Source organism: Vespula vulgaris, chromosome 23 (genome assembly GCF_905475345.1).
Source record: "Vespula vulgaris chromosome 23, iyVesVulg1.1, whole genome shotgun sequence".
NCBI classification, from domain to species: Eukaryota; Metazoa; Arthropoda; class Insecta; order Hymenoptera; family Vespidae; genus Vespula; species Vespula vulgaris.
The window spans coordinates 3,680,654-3,700,628 of record NC_066608.1 but is presented as its reverse complement, the minus strand read 5'-3'; the positions used below and the strand labels follow the sequence as shown (position 1 = coordinate 3,700,628).

Sequence of the window (19,975 nt, the reverse complement as noted above, 5' to 3'; positions counted from 1 at the left end):
TCTATATGATAATCAATGATAACCTATCAATCTTTTCCATTTGTCCGTCACTGTTAAATTAGTATTAAATTAGTTACAAGCGCGGTGTAACCATGGATTCGTATAATAATTGACAAACTGCGGCAGTGACAGTATATCGAAGTTTCCGCGAATGTCGCTCGAAAATGTCTGATCCTAAATGAATCGAGCGAGGGGAAAGGACTGTCGCGAAACACATGAAAAATCGACGGGAACCGTGTGATTAAAACAATGGTACTAACCCTCCATTTGTCGTCTCCCTTTTTACGTATCTGTTTAAAAAACTGGGAATATGTCACATCGAGAAGGAGTATTGGTATGAATCGACGTATTCGAGATTTACCACCGACTATATTGAAGGACATCCTAAACGGTAAAAATGACGGAAAGATAATCGAATCGGCATCATTTACGGGAGATGCTTCTTGTGGATCTGAGAAGCAACGAACAGATTTACAGTAAGCATCGTTATACATTTCGCGTTAAAATATATTTTTCAAAATCAAATGTTTCAATGTGATTCTCCGTTATCTAATATATCGAGATTTTTCGTTTGACGTTCTTTGTTCTCACTGTTCAGACCGGTATGTCTACGTGAAGAACTCTTGTGCAAGGTGTCTGATCCCGTAAGAGATTGTTGTCATAAAGTATCCGTCATCGGTGCTGGCATGGTCGGTATTGGCGTTGCTAGCGCGCTTCTATATCAGGTATATAGTGGAACCTTTCTCTCTCTTTCTTTCTCTGTTTTTCTGTTTCTCTCTCTCTCTCTCTCTCTCTCTCTCTCTCTCTCTCTTTCTTCCTCTCTCTCTTTTCCTCCTTTCTTCTCCATTCACAATCTACTTTGAAGCAAAGTGAAAGTTTGTATGCCGTATGAGGAAATCGTATGGTTATATATATGAGATCTTATAATCAATAATCTTGGAATGTGCTAGAAATTCATCGTACCACAGAAACTTATTTATTAATTATTCCAATATTAGAAAATCGCCTCGCATGTTGCCATCGTTGATGCATTTCCGAAAAAGTTGGAAGGAGAGGGGATGGACTTTTCTCATGCTTCACTTCTTATAGGAGATCCACATATCGAGTATGATACAGGTAGTACGATCTTTTTTTATGAATTTTTAATAAATAATATCGTTTGATTTATTTATTAATTTTAATAAATTAAAAACATAAATATACAGTTTGATTATAAATTAAGGGTCAGTTGAATACTTTTTTTGTTACAAATAATAGATAAGAAATATATTAAGAAAAATTTCATGATTTCATGTATGAAATACTTTAAGATAACATTTAACTTTTGGTTGGATCGAAAATTTGATTTCTAGTTTTTTTTTTGTATTTTATCAACTAATTGCATATTTTAATGTATTATCGTTAAAAAATTATTAAACAAGTACAGACAGAGTTAATGATTAACGAGATTTTAACGCGTGAACTATGCTATCTAGATAGAAATAAATTTTAGTGAAACTGAAGTTTAGAAGACCTACAAAAATATAAACGCCGTGAAAATTGTAAACGTAATTAATCGAATAACATCTGGAAAATAATTACAAGATGTCGATTGTGTGTATAAGAAAGTAATGGATATTGAATATTTATTGAATTAAGTAAACTATTATTTTTTTTATTATTATAAATTAATTATATAACTTTTATGTTTAATTAACAGCCTTAACATGGTAATAAATAAACTTAATTTTAAATTGTTTTGTATGATTTCATTTTTTCATTACATCTTAAGATTGTTCATTTTTGAAAGTATTTATTCTTGGTTATATAACTATACACTTAATAATTGTTTAAAGATAATTGATTAGAATATCTACTTAATTAAAAAATACTATGTGTTTCATAAGAAAAACTAAATATCATTATATTTCCAATTTAATCGAAAGTTGGGTATTTTATTTCGTATTCTTAAAATATTTGATACATGAAATCAATTGCCTTTTAAATTTATAATTTACCTTTATATAAAAGTTATATAAAAGTATGTACATACACACACATATATTGAAGTAGATATTACATCTATACTAATTTGTGAATACTTCTTTGTAGATTTTTGCATCACGAGCAATTCCAGAGTGGTGGTCCTTTGTGCAGGAGTAAGACAGCAAGAACACGAATCCCGTTTGGATTTAACAAAACGCAATGCTGACATCTTCAAAACTATAATACCTCCTTTATTAAGTTTTAGCCCTAATGCGGTTTTCGTTATCGCTAGTAATCCAGGTTATTACGAATTTGATTGATCGTGAATTCAAATGTAAGCAAAAGAAAAGGAAAAGACAAAATTTTCTTTCTTGCGTTACAGTTGATATTCTTTCATATGTAACATGGAAAGTAAGCGGTTTGCCCTACTATCGTATTATCGGTAGTGGAACTTATATAGATACCTGCAGATTTCGATACTTAATCTCAGATCGTTTAGGTATCGCTCCAAGTTCTGTTAATGGTATAATAATAGGCGAGCACGGAGATTCTCAAGGTAAATATATATAATATTACACACACATATATATATATATATATATATATATATATTATAATATATATATTACTTATATATACTTTTGTATTTTTATTTTTATGTAATAGTTAATTAAAATTTTTATTTATTAACTTTATATTATCTAATTTCCTTTACATTTTCCAACGATTTTTATTATATGTTCTATGGATTATTTTATACTGTAGTTCCACTTTGGTCTGGAGTGAACGTCGCAGGAGTGCAATTTCGCGATATCATACCGAATATTGGTTTGGAAACTGACGAAGAAAAATGGTACGAAATTTCCAGGGAGGTAGTTAGATTGTAAGTTACATCTTATTTTATGAAAAAATTTTGTTGTAAAAAAAGAAGAAAAGAGAGAAGTTAATTAATTGCAACAATTTTTTTTCTTATTTTAGAGGTTCCGTGGTCAGATGTTTGAAAGGATATACGAATGTCGCGATAGGACTTTGCGTGGCTGACATCGTAAATGCAATATTGGGGAATACACAACGCGTATTGAACGTATCGACTATGATACAAGTAGATACATATATCAAACTCTAGTATTATAATTTCAATGAATTTTATATATTTTGTGACTTTTGTTTTATATCCTAGGGACATTTCGATGTATGTAACGAATTATTTCTATCATTACCTTGCGCGATTGGTGAAAACGGCATCACAAAGATAGTGAGACTACGTATGACTGAATTCGAGAAGAAGTCATTTCAAACATCTGCGAGTATTGTGTACAATGTTCAAAAGGATATGAAGATTTAGTTGACTCCATATTGATCGTATAAGAACTACATTCCATATTTTGTGCCACGTTTAACTTAACGTGTAAAAAGTATTACTGTCGCTTTCAATAAATCATGTGTCGTCTTTTGATCCTTTTAGCGCGTGACTTATCTCCATAATGAAATGAAATTCAAAACATTTTATTCTTTCAGATATATCTGAGAAACGTTCGGTTTTCGTCCCATATAATATTCACTTTTAACATTCCCCGTAATTATTATAGAATTTCGTCCATATTACCGATTTCGATGATTTTTTAAATACGTTGTAAAAATTAACATTTTAAACAATTTATTCCTATAGATATAACCGCAGTTGGCCCTTAATTCTGAGATGAAAATGTATTTGACATTTTTAATTTGATATGATGTGTTGGATATTACTTAAATTCGGATTAGGTTTATCTACGGGGATGATTATATTATATGCTCGTGCTGCGATGTGTTTGTCTCACGTTTCAATTAGTAAACACAAAGAGATGAGAAAGGAGAGCAACTTAATCATCTCCGAATGGTTAAAAATGTAACAAATACACATATCGTCATTAAAAAATTGCTTTTGGTTTGGCTTTTAATTAATATTTATTACCGCAGTCAATTACTAGTCTGACGCAACTCTGACGCAATTCTGACGTAATTCAAATTAATTGAAATCAATCTCAAAATTAATATAAACAAATTGATACTGAAATCAGAACTTATCTAATTGTGATATTAGGTTTGAGTTAGGTTTTCTTTAGATTTTGAGTTGCGTCTGATTGTGCATCGAACGTACATCAAAGTAAGTGTTTAAATTATTTTCACGAATATCTCGAAAACTAAGACTGAGCAATGGTTATATTTATAGAAAAAAAGTTGTTCAGAATCATGGTTCCGATAACATATTCAGAAATCATTAAAATCGATGAGGTGTACGTATATATTTTTATACAATTACGGCATACTTTATACAGTATTATTAATTATGTATTTAATAAAGATATTTAAATTATTTATTCATTTCTCGTAATTCGTGGAACTCAAAGCATGATACTTTCTTATTTCTGAATACGTACTTACGTATAAAGCAAGATTTATAAAGAAGTATTCTTCCACGAAACTAATTTAAATAAAAAATTATTTTTGAAATTACATCTTAATTTTTGTTAACGGTTTTATAGGATCGTACCTAAAAAACATGATAGACGTTCTCGCGTTATCGGAAACTTATCTTAATTATTAACGAATTAGCTGACGTCATCATCGGTATGTCTTTTCAAAATTTCTATTTATATATTTCTAATCAATATGTTCTGAAGGCATTATTATATTATTATATTCGAAGTATTATGAGAGTGTTAAGTAAAAGATCGATGATAGTCATTCTTTTTCATCGAAAGGAAATTACGTCAACCTTAAGCAACAATCACGTATAAGCTTCTTCTCCCTTAAATTCTATAAAGTAAAGAAGAGAATACATGGAAGAAGGTGAAAGGTGACCGTTGGATGGTATTGGAAGGTCGTACCGCGACACTAAGGACCGTGTGCCGCAGGCTAGGCCACTGCAAGGTGAGAGGAAGCTATGGAGACTGTTCGTCAGATGTCGCTTCGAAAATTTTACCACCGCGGTAGCAAGCAACGTCGCGTATATACGTACATAAGTTGCTCGAAGGCGAAAAACAGGGCCGTAGTCGACAGTCGGTCAATATGTATGTGACAGAAAATTAAAACTACGGAATCGATAAGAATTTTAAATGTCTTTTTTTTTCCCTCAAATACATCCATTTTATAAATCTTATCCTTTTATCATCATATGGATGATGACGAACGTGCTTATAAACAATAATAATACTTTAGATAGACGTGCGATGTATTTTCCTTGGGTATGATGCGAGTGTCGAGTGTTCTACTTTTACCTAAAGAAGGTCCACTTGGAACGCCAGACGTGCGTTAGCGATCCGAAAAGTATTTAGCTCGTAAATCATACGTCAAAAGCACTTTCGCGTCAGAGCACATCAATTCGCATCTGCCTCAATGGCGCTTATACTTATATTGTATATATTGTATTGTGTGTGTGTGTGTGTATATATATATTATGTATATGTATTTAAATAAGTGTATCGTATGTGTGTGTATTTCTATATTCTATATTACACGACACACGTCCTCATGTTCCGCGGTTAATACTTTCGCAAACTAAGATTCTCCTCGATAATATTTCTTTTTACCGAAAGATAAGCCCATTCGATCGCGACAAATAATTCATGCGACTCGATCGGTCTCGATTGTTTTTTAAATTCTTTTTATTTTCTCATGAATAATAATTCAAGTAACCGTCGCGACGTGCAAGCGAAATCATCGAAAATCTTTGTTTAATCCGTAATGATAATATAAAGAAACGATACGAAAAAGAATTTCCGATGGTTCATTAAATTTGTACTGATTAAAGTGTTACACTTAAAACTTATACGTTTTTGCAAACGAGCGTGTTTGTATGTATGTATTTACGCACGGTAAGCATGACGTAACGCAAAACACTTTTTTGCTGCGAGACTATGCGAAAGGACAAGCGTGTCTACGAGATATTTTTCCATCATATCTTTCTTCAATCGGAGGAATCTCTCTCGGCGGACAACGACTCTGGCTTTCTCTCTCGACGATGGAAAATGCATGGTCATCGTTTCGAATAAACAATTATCGTAGATTTTTAATAAAATATCTTGGTTTCTCTATCGTTCGATTTTTAAAAACCAGCCCGTTAACGATTTTCACTCGATTTCGATTAATCGAAATAGAAATTTCTTCGAAGAGAAGTTGGAGCTTTCGTTAAGAAGAAAGAAAAGAAAAAAAAAGAAAAAAGAAAAAAGAAAAGAAAAGAGAATAAAGAAAATGGTAAAAGATTAGAAAATAAAGAGATGAATTTGATTATATAAAGAAAAAAAAATAGATAGATATATATATATATATGTCTATAAAAAGGAATAAAAGGTAGGGGTCCCGCGGTTAAAAAGAGCCGTTACTGTTCGGGCCAGGTAGAGGTGGCAGAATCGGGCCCCGTTCTCCCGATGACTCCTGTCGTCCGTCAGTGGAGCTCAGTCAGTAGACAGTCGGTCCGCCCTGTCAGCTGGTCTTGTCCAATCGCGCGTTAACGTAGCTGCCGGATGGTAAACCGAGCGCGGCAGACACCATAAACAGTCGGTCAATCGGAGAGCCCTCGATCGTAGTTTATAAGGGATCGAGTAGGTATAAAAAAAGAGAAAGGGCAAAGTTAGTAAGGCGGCCCGCGCGCCGCATGTGCGCGAGTGTGCAGCTTCTCCACCGGAAACACCAACGACACGGTGCGAGGGATCGGTGTACGCGAGGAAAACGAAAACGAAGGAGAGGCAGAAGGAGGAGGAGGAGGAGAAGGAAGTGAACGAAAAAGAAAAAGAGTCTCGCTTTCGTAAATAGAAATAAGAAATAAAAGGGAGAAAAAAATAAGAGAAGCGAAAGAAAGGACGGAAGGAAGGAAGGAAGGAAGGAAGGAAGAAAAGAAACAAGGAAGGAAGGAAGGAAGGAAGAAAGGAAGGAAGAAAGAAAGAAAGGAAAGAAAGAAGGAAGGAAGGAAGGAAGGAAGAGAAGAGTTCGACCGGTCAGGCAGGAAATGACTATATCGTACGCGAGCGAAGTGCCAAACGGCTCCAGCTTTGGCTGTTTCTGGAGGATCCTGGTCAAGTGAGTCACTTTCATTTATTTTCTTCGACGATTTTTTTTGCTCCCCTTAAGCTTTCTACAATATTCCTTCGTCTCGCTATATTCCCTCGTCGATTTCTGTTATATGCAGAAGAAATAACTTAAGTTCGGCGCCTTAGCAACAGTTGGACGAGCTGAGCGCATCTTTGATTTTTCCTTCCTTCCTTCCTTCCTTCCTTCCTTCCTTTCTTCCTTGCTTCTTATTTTTTTTTTTCATTCCTTCTTTCCTCTCTTCGTCAATTCTATTTTCATTTCGTTTATATATATATAAAAAAAAGAAGAGAACAAGAAAAAAGAAGAAAGAAAAGAAGAAAAAACAACATGATAATGTGATAAGCCTAAGTCACCTTCCAAGTTATTTTTTTTTTGTTAGCGAGTTTCGCGATTCTTCCATATCGGCGAGGCGCAGCAATCGTAGTCCTTGATCTAGAAATGTAATGTTAGTTTCCGACGAACGTCGACACCGCCTGTTTAGAAAACGTTGGGATTGCTTATATATCCGACGAGATCGTCGTTCGTCGAATTCCCTTTGTTAATGTTCGGAGTTATTCTTATAATCAGATCAAAGTCGAAAATTTTATTCGCGTAATATTGTATGTAAATCATTAGAATGAAAAAAATTACGAATGACGAGCTTCCTTTCGTGGAATATGTTTAATCGAGTTTACATCAGTCTGTTACGAATTGGAAAAAAAAGAGATAAAACACGAATATGTGACAGAAAGAAAGCTTCGATAACGCGTGAGGATCTTTCGTTCGCGCGATTCATTGTTAAAATTGCGATATTTCTTGTTAAAATTGATCGAAATCAGATCGAACCAGATCATACGTAAGTTCGGACGATTCTGTTATATTATTTTCTAATCCGCTCTAAAGATTAAAATTGTGATGATAAAAATCGAACGATACATGTATTTCAATGAACTACGCTTCGAATCGTTACCACATGCTCTTTTTTTCTCTGTATCTATGCGATACTAGAAAAGGGTGCTTCGTAACCGGATTATCGAGAAGTTTGGTACGGAGCTGGTCCAGGAAATTGGAGCACCAACTCCCAACAGACGGTACGCATAGTCGACGTGCTATATAAGACGAAGACATTGCGATATTCCGAGCTGCGGATCATTGTGCAACGTTTGACTTTCGACTCGATCTACGACTTTGTAAAATCGTTCAAGAGTTTGCTCTTATGGAAAAAAAAATATAATAAAAATAATAAAGAATGCTGGAGAGGAATTGCGTTAAAGCGAATGGATTATTCGAATCATTCGATTTCATGAAAAATTGAAGACTTTTACGAATATCAATTTCGTCTACCTATTCGAATGTAAAGTTGTACGCAAGCTACGGCAAATGAGGGACATGTAAAATCCGTCAGCACAAAAATGGTGCTTGGCCAACGCATGTTCGTCGTACAGAGGAACGTTTTTGAGGAAATAAGGTCGTGGATAAATCGATTTTAACTGTAACCGAGCACACACGCTTCGTTCGTCGTATTGCCGTTCCGCAAAATTACGTCTCGAGTATTTCCCAACCGTAATTTAAGCGTCTAGCCTTTACCGAAAATGTTTCGACAATAACATTAGCGTTATTTAAACGACGACGTTACGATATAGAACACGTATGCAAATTTACAAGATTTACATCTTACAAGATTTTGTTAATGATGAGAAATTAAAAAAAAACTCAAAGTATACATTCGCGAGTCGATATATATATATATATATATATATATATATATATATATATATATATATCAATTGCTCGTACAATATCGTTCTACTACTGCAAAAAGGTACTGTCCTCTTATTACATAATCGTTTTCAAGAATCGGAGACATCGATGCTCGTCTCGAGAACATCCACCGAACACGACTTTTGAAATTATGTGAAAAATAAAATATTATACAATAGTTTCTGGGAAGACGTTTCGCATCGGTATAATGACGTCGAGATTAAATTTGTAACGTCGAAAGAAACACATACTACGACTACGACGTAAAGATCGATTTGTTCCCTATTCAGGTATTCTAAGAAACGACAACGATCTTTTATTCGAAAGTATTTGATTAAACAAAATTCAAATATAGATAAATGATTTCATGATGATTATGGTACACTCATTTCTTTGAAAAATATCGCGCGAATTATGAGGAAATAAAGAGAGGGAAAGGCAGAGAGAAAAAGAGAGAGAGGGAGAGGAGAGAAAGAGAAAGACAAAGAGAGAAGAACGATGGTAACTCTTCTTTAACATTATCGATTTCAGTTGACATCATCGTCGAACGTCATCGGACAACGTCTGAATAAGATCTTTGTATAGAGAAAAAAAGGATTATAGCATAATATTATTCGAAAAAAAGTCAAATCACGCCATAATATTTGCTCCTTCCTTTCGAAAAACGTACTTTTATTGCTCGTTAAAATGCTATTCGTTAGCGTAGATAGACAATTTCGAATTAGTCCGTCGAATCTTATTCCGTGTTCCTATCAGAAAACGTCGAACAAATTTCTATATGAAACATAAACATAAAATTAAAATAAATATGACATTTATATATAACACTCGTTGACATTGGATGTTAAGAAAAAGACGTATTTTGTAATATTTATGACATCATTTAAAAAGCATTTTCCTTAAGTGTTAAGTTACTTCAAAGACGTTTTCCAATATCTGTCAATAGTAGTTAATATTGGACATATATGATAACCTTGTTAATATGATCAATAAACGTAATGTAAAGGGAATCCATAAAGATATCTGAGAGAGGAGAGCTTATTAAAATCAGCATTTAATATTTTTTTCTTTATTAAGATGCCGAGAAAAGCGTGAAAAACGCATCTTGCTCTTGCATGACCGATTGCAACCGATTCAAACGTCCTTGTCGGAGCTCGTTTGTTGACATTTCCACGACCTTTAAACGGCGTCGACGGTTGTCGCGGTAGTGGCAGCGCCGAGATCCTCTCCGATTCTCGGTTTCTCTCTGGCGAGTCTAGAAACTGCTCCTTCGAAACGGCCTTAACTGCTTTCACGTAAGATCTCGCTTTCCTATGTGCGTTATACCACAGGCAATGTACTCTGGCAAAACGAGAGCCTGTGACCACTATCGACTTGCTCTATAAATATACCACAGAATGTCCAGAAATAGAAAATATCTCTTGTATCGAATCACAAATTCCTACAAGATGAAGATCTTGATGGCTTGCAATATCTACTCAAAATCGAAGTAGGTAGTTCTCAATTTCTTTTTTATCTGATCACATTTTATCCGTTCACATCGATTTACGAAAAAAAAGAAACAAATAAAAAATTGTTTTAAGTTGCAATAAATATTTGTTAAAATCTAAGTCACAGTATAATTTAACGAACGATCATAGTTCTAAAGATCGGTACCGCTATCGAATACTGTATTAAAGATTTTAAAGACGATTTTTTTTTTCCTTTTTTTTTTTAACACGGTGACATATCTAGGTTTTTCCGTGGCTCGATTTTCCTCAATTGCTTCACGGTATGTTTCGACCTACGCACGATACGAGATACGAAATCTATACGGTTGTTCGAATACGGAAACGTTGGAAATATGCGTTCCACGATCCTTGTTTATTTGCCCATTTAGCCGGGAGCGCCGATGAAATATCCAAGTATTATCGAAAAGAAACTTTGACGTGTTCTCTTATCGTATCTTGCCTCCTATTAGCGATTATTTATACTGTACGTATGTTCGTGCTCGTTCGTCACATCTTCAGATCGAAGGAAAGAAATCGAAGATAATACGTAAACGTTATCGGTAATATCAAAAAGTGTAGAATGTACGTGTTTGCCTCCGATAGTTCTCATTAATGCCAGAGGAAAATCTTTTTGCTCTTTTCTAACGACACAGAAGATGAAGCCGGCACGCAAGCTTATCCATTTTCTTCTTTTGTAGTTCTTCAGTAATATCGAAGCATACCAGCTGGAACGAACAGCTTTCCTATCCGCTTCTAGTCGGGAGAGACTGCTTGAAAAAAGGAAGGATTACGATAAACGCTTCTATAAATACATAGAGAGAATCCAGAACGATCTATAAATACGATACGTCCATCCAGAAATAGAAAATAATCTTGCTTAAAGTTTCACGTTGTGCCATGGTAATGGAGGAAAGCAGATTCTCAAGCGGCACATCGCTGTTAGATTCATTATGGTTCTAATACTGCTAACGATCGAGATAATTTTCAGATTCGCCGATACGATTTACGGATAAATAATTTACTTATTTATTTATCGGAAATAAGTCGCGAAAAATTAGACTCGGGGAATATTTACGATAAGAGATCAAAGGATTTCAATCAATTACTTTTTTCATTTCTTTCTATCCACTCGATATTTAAACCGGATATCTCATACTATTTTTAATAATGCGTGAGAAATAGGGATTAACCAATCTGTATAACGCACTGTTATGATTTAATGAGAGAAAACGATTCGTAATTTTCTTGGAAAGGAAGCAACTTTAACGTGGATGATTTTACGTAAGAACTAGAAGTCGTCCAGTTACCTCTGCGCTTTATAATATTGCTGTTACTTATGTCTGTCGATCTTTAGAATATATTTTTCAATCGTCGATGGAATTATTATTTTTTACTTTCAATCCGACATTACTTTCGCATGATCTATAAGTAAGAGCGTCGCATTTGCGTTTATTGCTTCCAATACTTTAGAGTGATCATTATAACAATACGAAGCCTAGTTGTGTAAAAGTTGGCGCGATCACGTGCGCAAAGTACTCTTGGCACGTGTACGGAAGAACCGTAGTAGATATAGGCGGAGAAGCACGCGTGAAAGCTAATATGATTTCAAGTTGTACCAACGGAAAATCGTTTGAGGAAATTTATACTATCTAGTTAAAAATTTGTAGTTGATCAAACGTCTGGAATGTTGTCTTCGTTTCATGTACATTCATTTTTCTTTTGGATGAATTTCTTTTTTCTTTTTCTTTTTTATTTTAATTACTTTTAATTTATTCATTTTAACCCTAGGTATTATTAATTTGATAATAATATATAATTTATTTTATATATATATTATATTATATTAATTTATGTATATATAATGTATTATTAATTTTCATTTTAATCCTGACGCTTTTATTTAATGTACAAACTATTATTATAAACGGGCAGATTAATTTTAGAAAACAAAAACTTTTTTTTAATACTGTTGAAGAAATAAATATGATTAGTTGGATTTTCTATACTTGTTGCATATGATTTATTTTATATTTTTGATGTTATAAGCTCCAGTGGTTGATATGCGTCTGCAAAGATTTTAAAGAAAAAGGGATATAGGAAAAGTTTGAACAAGGAGAGATTTGGAGAGAAAAAGGGCGTGGTCATTGAGTCAAAGTACGAGTATGTTGAATGAATGCCGTAGGGGTTACCAGTGATTGCCATTAAGATAAATGCATAAAGCATTATGATACAGTTTAACTTAACCGTTTTATATAATATTTTATCATAATATATATTCCGTAACGAAATAATTCATTCCGGTATCATCGTTAAAGGCAATTTATGTTAAATTGGTACGCGTTAATAACAATAATAATAATAAAATAATAGTAATAATGATAATAATAAGATAATTGTGGCAATTGATTTAATACTTAAGAGTACAACATATAATATTCAATAAATACTCGAAGAAAATAATATAGTGATCAATGCGAAAAATTGTATTATAGAAAACAGTATATGTGGCGAAAATAGTTATATAACATGATATTTAACTTAGGTGTATGATATAGTAAATTCCATCAAACTGATTTTTCGTGCGTTTACGTATAATTAAATGTGTAATATATAATTAGTGTACAAAACATAAATTATTTTCTTTGTATATGCAGAATTGAATAGAAATGATGGATGACCTACCTTTTTGTCCCGGATTGTATAACCGGTAGACACGTGGAAAAACTTAGTAAATATAAAAAAAAGGAATACAAATAATAACAACAATAATAGAAACGCTAATAATAGTACCAACATAGCGATAAAAATAATAATTATTATTTTAGCGATAGTAGTGTGGGTGTGCGCGTGTGCATGTGCGGGTGGGGAGGTTGAATAGTACGTAGCATTATCGCGAAGTTTATTTAAAGTGCATGCACACATGATATCTTATCGTTATTTAAATTATTCGAAGAGGGTCACATGGTATCGATCGATCACGAAGAATTCGATCCCATTACCTTTTTTACCACGAAAAAACGAAGGAACGATCAGTATAGCGAATTTAGTTTGCCAGTAGCCTCGCCTCTTTTATGAGCTCCACTCGTGTCCACGAAACGTAGCCGGCCAGTGTCGTTTTCGCGGCACAACGAATTACAATGAGACTCAATGGATACTGGTTGCACCGCGATGCGCTTCGATAGCGTGGCATACATTTCGTCGTTTAGCTCGCGCTCGTCTTCTGAGCGCATGTGCGTGCGTGCGAATGCATTTTTTTAACAAGTGCCGCTACGTTCCTATCGAATCGCCTAGAAACTCTCAACTGACCCGGCCAGTGTCTCTGTGCGATCTCAGGGGCTCTCGTGACTCTTGTCAATTCGCATACTCCATCTGTTCGTTTGTCTATCCGTTTATCTCTCTCTCTCTCTTTCTGGTTTTGTCTCTCTTTCTCTCTTTTCATATATTTACTTTTTATTTCATATTGAATCACAGTCCATATTGATCATAGTTCAGACATTGAGCTTAGGATCGAGTTCCAGCTTGAAAACAGGCTCTTAGATATCAGACGCTACTAAATAGACTTTAGATCGGAAGTTTCCAAGATACGACGATCTTTTTCTACGTATTATTATAAATAGTTAAGTTTAAGTACGAGTATAACAGAGTTAACCGTGTAACAATGAAAATACGTTGCTTCGAAATTTTCTCTGCTGATGGATTGTAGATATATTTTTTTTCTTTTTCTTTTTCCGAACACATATTTAATGTAATTATGAATTTGTACAATACTGAAATAACTGGAGCTCTTTTTTTATATGTTTTGCCTTGTACATATATGTGGTATAATAGATATCATTTTTATATTAAATAGAAATCTGGTGAATATATAAAGTCCTAGAAATTTATTAGGCTGAAAATGAGTTCGCTTTCTAAAAACGTCAATAATATGAATACGTTCTTATAATTCGTCCTTCATTCAAAAATTTCACAAATATCGAAACGATCGAGACGAAGAAAAAGTGCGTGATCGTCTTACCTTCGTGATATGGATTCGGAACTTTCCTTTGATCCTTGATCGAAATTGAAAAAATATCACGTAGTCGGATTAAAGGACACAATCACAGGGTCGTGAATTCTCATGGAAGTACTATATATTCGCGAAAGACGGCAAAGTTTTATTAAATGATCGCGTGATGTGTGACGGACATTCGAGTTCCGATAATTCGCCGAGTAAAATGTGAAATCGATCGTGCACACCTTTTTGCCTTTCGACATTGAGAAAATCTCAGCATCCGTCTTCGTAATCCGCGAAGCCGAGAACGCTTTTTTTTCCTCGCCTCCTGTACCGATCTACGTTTCCTCTTCGTTCTTAATCCGAGACGAAAAACGATCTAGTTTTTCGAGCGATCTTAATTCCAAGTAAAACTTGTTTAAAGAGATCGTCAGTATCATTGGATACTCTATGTGCGTTTCCATAAGATTATTTTTTGTTCCGATATACAGGGTGTTTCACTTAACTCGAACATTTGAACTATCTTCGTTGTTTCTGATGATACGAAAAAATCTTAAAGAAAGAAATTCTTTGATCCAAAGTAGGCAATATTTTGATCAATAACATTTTTTTTTTAAATCGTTTTTTTCAGATTGATGATCGACAATATTTTTTTTTAAATCATCTTTTTCGAAGTTATCGATTTATTTTTAAATGGATTGGCATTTTTTCATTACGACACGTGAATAACCATTAAATTTAGAATAAATTAAATTTGATGTTTTTTAATTAGGCGACTTTGTTGACTTTTGCATACTCTTGAATAAGATACAAAAGTGCGATTAAAAAGAAATAAAAGAATCGAAAATTTAAACGTTTCGAATTCTTTCGAATTAAAATAAATGTTTTAAACCGAGAAGCCTACATTTTTGATATTCTAATTTATTGTATTGACAGATATATGTATATTTTAAATGATTGCACAGTTATGTTTTGCTGTAATTCACGCTGTATAGTAAATGGAGCAAACGCGTGAATGAATCTAGCGTTTCACTCCATCTCTCCCTGCATATAGACTACTACTATTACCGTCACTATCATTATCATAATCATCATTACTATATTATTATTATTATTATTATTATCATTATCATCATCACCATCATCATCATCATTATTATTTGCCCAAGAACTCAATCTCGCTCTTCAAGAGTCATGTCTATTTCCTTCTTTCAAATTTTTTTGTCACCTTATTGCAAGAAACTTTTGACAGATGCATCACAATTATCGAGTTCAAAACGTTAAAAGAATATAAAAAAGAGGATAAAAAGTCATATTTTTTGTTTCAAATATTTGATAATTCATGGGAAACTCGTTACTATCATAAAAAAATCGAATGAGAAGATGAATAAAAGTCATGCATCGTTTACTTTGTTTCTCTGTGACAACAAATGATATTTCCGAAATGAAGAGCTATGATAGTTGTTTTTTTTTCTTTTTTCTAAGAAAAAGAATAAAAAAAACTGATGACGAGAACATTAAATGTTGTTTCGCTTACAACTGTTTCAATCTTTTCGACTCTTAAGAAAAATCTTCTCCAATGAGATCTAATAAATTTCGAGATAAAATGCGTTGGTTAGTATTCCATCGGAGATTACAGGTACCTAATGCACGTAAGAAATCTTGTATCGTGCTTTGTGAAATATTCACCCGTTTCTCGGTCATTCGTATCGATGTGTGCGGCACGTTGACCCGCATACATACACACTATTTTATGGTCGAGCATTAACCGTAGTATTTCGACGGATCGCAAAGGCAAATACTTGTTCGGTGGATTTTTATTTTTCTTTTTTCTTTTTTTGTTTTTTCTTCAACTCATTTCAAAGAATAAAGTTTCGAAAGAACTCGTCTATGACGAGTAAACGTTGGTCGAGTATCATAAAATGTCGAATACTTGAATCACTTCCGGATTTTAGCTTCAGTTTGAATAATTACGTAATCGTTTTGGGCGGGAAAAAAATGTAAATATCTTTGAATATCTTAGAAGATCGATCGAAGATCCACGGAAGTGCAGAAACATCCGAGAGAATTGGTAAGGGCAAACGCTGAGCATCACTCCGCGAAGCGTGACCGGCGTTAGTTATGCAACGTTTTGTTGCTTCGTGGCCTTGTTTCCCGCATTGGTATTATCTTGCTTAGAGCGAGGAATCAATTACAATTTGTTGCCTTGATGATCGTATCTTCGATGAAAGGTGAAGGAGACCTCTTTGCGTCTCTTTGCGCACACGCCCATATCAATATGCCATCGATGCTTTTCGTAACGAGGGGTATTAGTTTTCGATTTGATTGACAAACGGAGGACGAGAGAGATCGTTTGGAAAATTTTTAAAGGAGAGAAGAAATCGTCGGATAACTCTCGAGTATTTTCTTTCGAAAAATTATCTTCATCCTTGCGAAATAGTCACGTTCAATTAACGAGTAATTATTTCAGCAAACTTTTGTCTTAATTGAGATAAAGATGAAGATATGCAATAGCGGCTATTATAATTTCTTTTTTCCTTTTTCTCTTTTTTGCTCTTTTCGAAATCTTTATGTTTTATTTCGCACGAAGAAATACATAGATTAGACATAGAATCGCTCGAATAAACGCGATATTCGGTTAAAAGCGATTACCGCGAATTCTAATACATTAATTACGTAATGGGATTACGAAGAACGTTATCGAAACAAATATACGAGTATGACAAAAAATCAGAATAAAAAGTTTTGCGATTTAATTCGATCAAGATCGATCGTAAGATCAGACGAAGGACGAACGAACGAATTCGATTCAAATTCGCGAGACATAGGCCCCTTCTATATGTTCGTCCTTGCGTCTGGCGTTTATCGTGAGTTTTAGTGACGAATATAAACAGGAAGCGAAGCGACAATTCTCCAAGAGGCCATTGCTCGTTATCCCCCAAGGTCATATGAAATTTACCACTCGTTAAATTATTCCTTGGTTCGTCTGATACGCTCGATCGACGAATCGCTCGGTTAATTCGTATCGCTCTCGTAACATGAAAAATAAATTAATCATCATTCTTACGATTCGAGTAACAATAAGTTTTGGCACGGAAATAATTGCTCTTCGTCTCGAATTAAACGTGGGATATATGTACATATGTGATACGCAATAAACGCGTGAATACATACCTTCGACGCTTAATCGACGTACTCTTCGCATCTCGATTCGAGATATACAAGGCTGCCTGTAAATGTGTCACTGTCAATCAGGCTCATCGGTATGTATAATGCTTGCCTAAACACCGATCGTAATGCCAGGACACTTTAATTATTTCCATGGTTCGTGAGGTAGGTGAGGAGAGAGCTATAAAGGAGTTTTTCTATGCTCTTGACATAATGAAAGAAAGAGAATCGTAGAAGGCTATTGGATCTTAATACTTGGAATGGCTCCCGAGAAAAATCAATAACCAGTCGGATTATCATCGGATTAAAAAAGAATATTTACGAAGAAATGACGTAGATTTTTCTTCTTTTTCTTTTTCTATGAATATATCACGATTACGTAAAATTCTTTTGACGAAGATTAAAGGTTAAAGGGATACATAATTTTTCATAAATTTTATTATGCAGATATCGTTTTTGTTTTTTTCTTCTTCTTTAATTTATTCTTTTTTCGTACGTTTATTCATTTTTCTTCAGAAAAGATAACTTCAAATCCACTTCTTTGTTCTATTTTTTCTCTATAATATGGTCGATTCATCTCCCTTTGACAAATTGGCAGACAATTATTGTCTCATATCGACTCATTAGCAGTTCAAACAGTTGACCGATTTTTTTTTTTACGATGACTACTTACGAGTATATTATCAATTTTCACCCGACTTAAAGTCGATTCACACATTTCAGTTCAATCTAAGTTCTAGTCTCCGGTTTGATTATTAGTCCACATAAACGATATTTTTTGATAGTTATTCTTACATAAAAATGAATACTAATCATTATTCGTTTATATACACGATACAATCAGACTTACATATATCTGATAATACACTGAAATGATACGTGCGAATATAAATAATTGAAACTGAATTGCGACTGAAGGGATTAAGATTTGAAATTTCGAAAATAACGATGTTTGCTTTTTTCCGATAGAGTGATCGTTTAGAAATATTTTTCTGTTTAACTTTTTGAAAAATTGGCAAAATTGCGGTTAGAATACTGTAAAACTTAGTGTGACATGCGGCCAACTAAACGGGCATAAATAAGGTCTTGTTTGTATCGGTTTTGTAAGGTATTGCGGTTTAATGAATCTGCCATGTTTTCTTACTCGTAAATCATACGAGAGAATAATGAAATACATTTAGCAAAGAACTTCGTAAATAATAATAATAATAATCAACAATAAAGTTTTGAATCATATAAATAACTATTCTAAAATGAATATTATATTGAAGCTTTGAATGCAATTTTTCTCGAAACTACATTTCTTGATGATTTTATTACATTCTGGAGATATTAACCTAAAATTTATACAGAAGTTGTAGAACATTATAGTGCGTTAATTATATTTGATATCAGATTAAAAAATATATCGTTACAATTTTATAATAACAAATAATTCGAATTTTTCAAACTTTTTTGTTATCGGGACATCATTTCCATAATTTTATTTCTATTTTCAATTTTCTCAGATATAATTAATAGAGGAAAAGCTGAGAAAAAGAGATTTCCTTGGGATTTCCCAAAAGCTTCGTTTGGAATCGTGATAAAACAAGATTTTACGTAGTTTGCTTGATTACGTTGTAACGTCGATATTATTAATTTGCAAATGATTCTCGTTGGATTTTCTTATTTTACAATTAATATCCTTAAAAAGTAAAAAGTTTTATATTCATTCGAGGACTTTGTTGCGAACAATTAAACGAGTAGAATAAATTCAAATTTCCCAAGTCCTTTGAAATGATTGAACTTAAATAGTGTGAATCAACCTTTAAGTTTACTACCTCCGATCGGACGCCATTATTAACACTTTACCATTATTAATTCTTTACCGAGGTTAATCTTATGTACGAGAATTATGTAAACAGTCGTATATAAAGGAAGCCCAACGCGGCACGTGTGTTTATACATCGTTTGTACGTTCGGTCGCTTCCGTAATCGTATTGCGTATCAGAGAATTTTTGGTAAATCGATTAGCATTTTCGTTTTTTGGTCTATAGAAAAAATATTTTTAACAAATAGCAATAATCTTTGTCGCAGTTCGTGAAACCTAAGGAATAATACAGATGGTATAAACAAAATAATGATGCAAATCCAATATTAACTTTGAATAATATCCTGAATTACAATTATAATTTAGATCACAGATTTCAAACGTTTATTTCTTTATCTAATCCGACAAGAACACTGACAAGAGTGTTACTTTTTATCTTCTTCGATGCGAACGAGTCCGATACCTTACTCCGACACTTTTTTTTTTACAATAAAAATAATGATCTATCGTGACGTAAGGAGTAATATTGAGACATTATATTGTAAAATATATTTTAACGAGCACGAATAAGCGTTCTCACCTATGACCGTGTCTCATATCAACCGGATGACGGTCACCTTTGCAAAAAAATTCGTAATACGAATCCACAATCGGGATTGCGTAATCGAATAATCGTCCACTTACGTAGTACGGACGTATGTATATGTATATGTATCTCGAGATTATCAAAGACCTCGATCA

At 33.6% G+C, this 19,975-nt stretch overlaps 2 protein-coding genes across 3 annotated transcripts in view; both read left to right on the top strand.

Annotated features, from left to right (window-relative positions):
• Positions 1-112: 112 nt before the first annotated feature.
• LOC127071832 (L-lactate dehydrogenase B chain-like) lies at positions 113-3,429 on the top strand. The gene is made up of 8 exons (XM_051011571.1): positions 113-476; positions 599-725; positions 999-1,116; positions 2,092-2,265; positions 2,348-2,521; positions 2,731-2,848; positions 2,944-3,067; positions 3,146-3,429. Exons 1-8 carry the CDS (start codon positions 250-252, stop codon positions 3,308-3,310), a joined length of 1,227 nt encoding a protein of 408 aa, XP_050867528.1. The 5' UTR covers positions 113-249; the 3' UTR covers positions 3,311-3,429.
• A 2,949-nt stretch (positions 3,430-6,378) lies between these two features.
• The window catches only part of LOC127071822 (bestrophin homolog 15), a 73,241-nt gene continuing 59,644 nt past the window's right edge, over positions 6,379-19,975 (top strand). The window contains exon 1 of one of the 2 annotated variants that reach the window (XM_051011543.1): positions 6,379-7,023. Coding sequence is in view for 1 of the 2 variants with exons in the window: in XM_051011542.1 (XP_050867499.1) it covers positions 6,953-7,023 (71 nt within the window). In the remaining variant the exon portion in view is untranslated. The remainder of the gene's footprint in view (positions 7,024-19,975) is intronic. The other variant, XM_051011542.1, reaches the window with a different exon arrangement.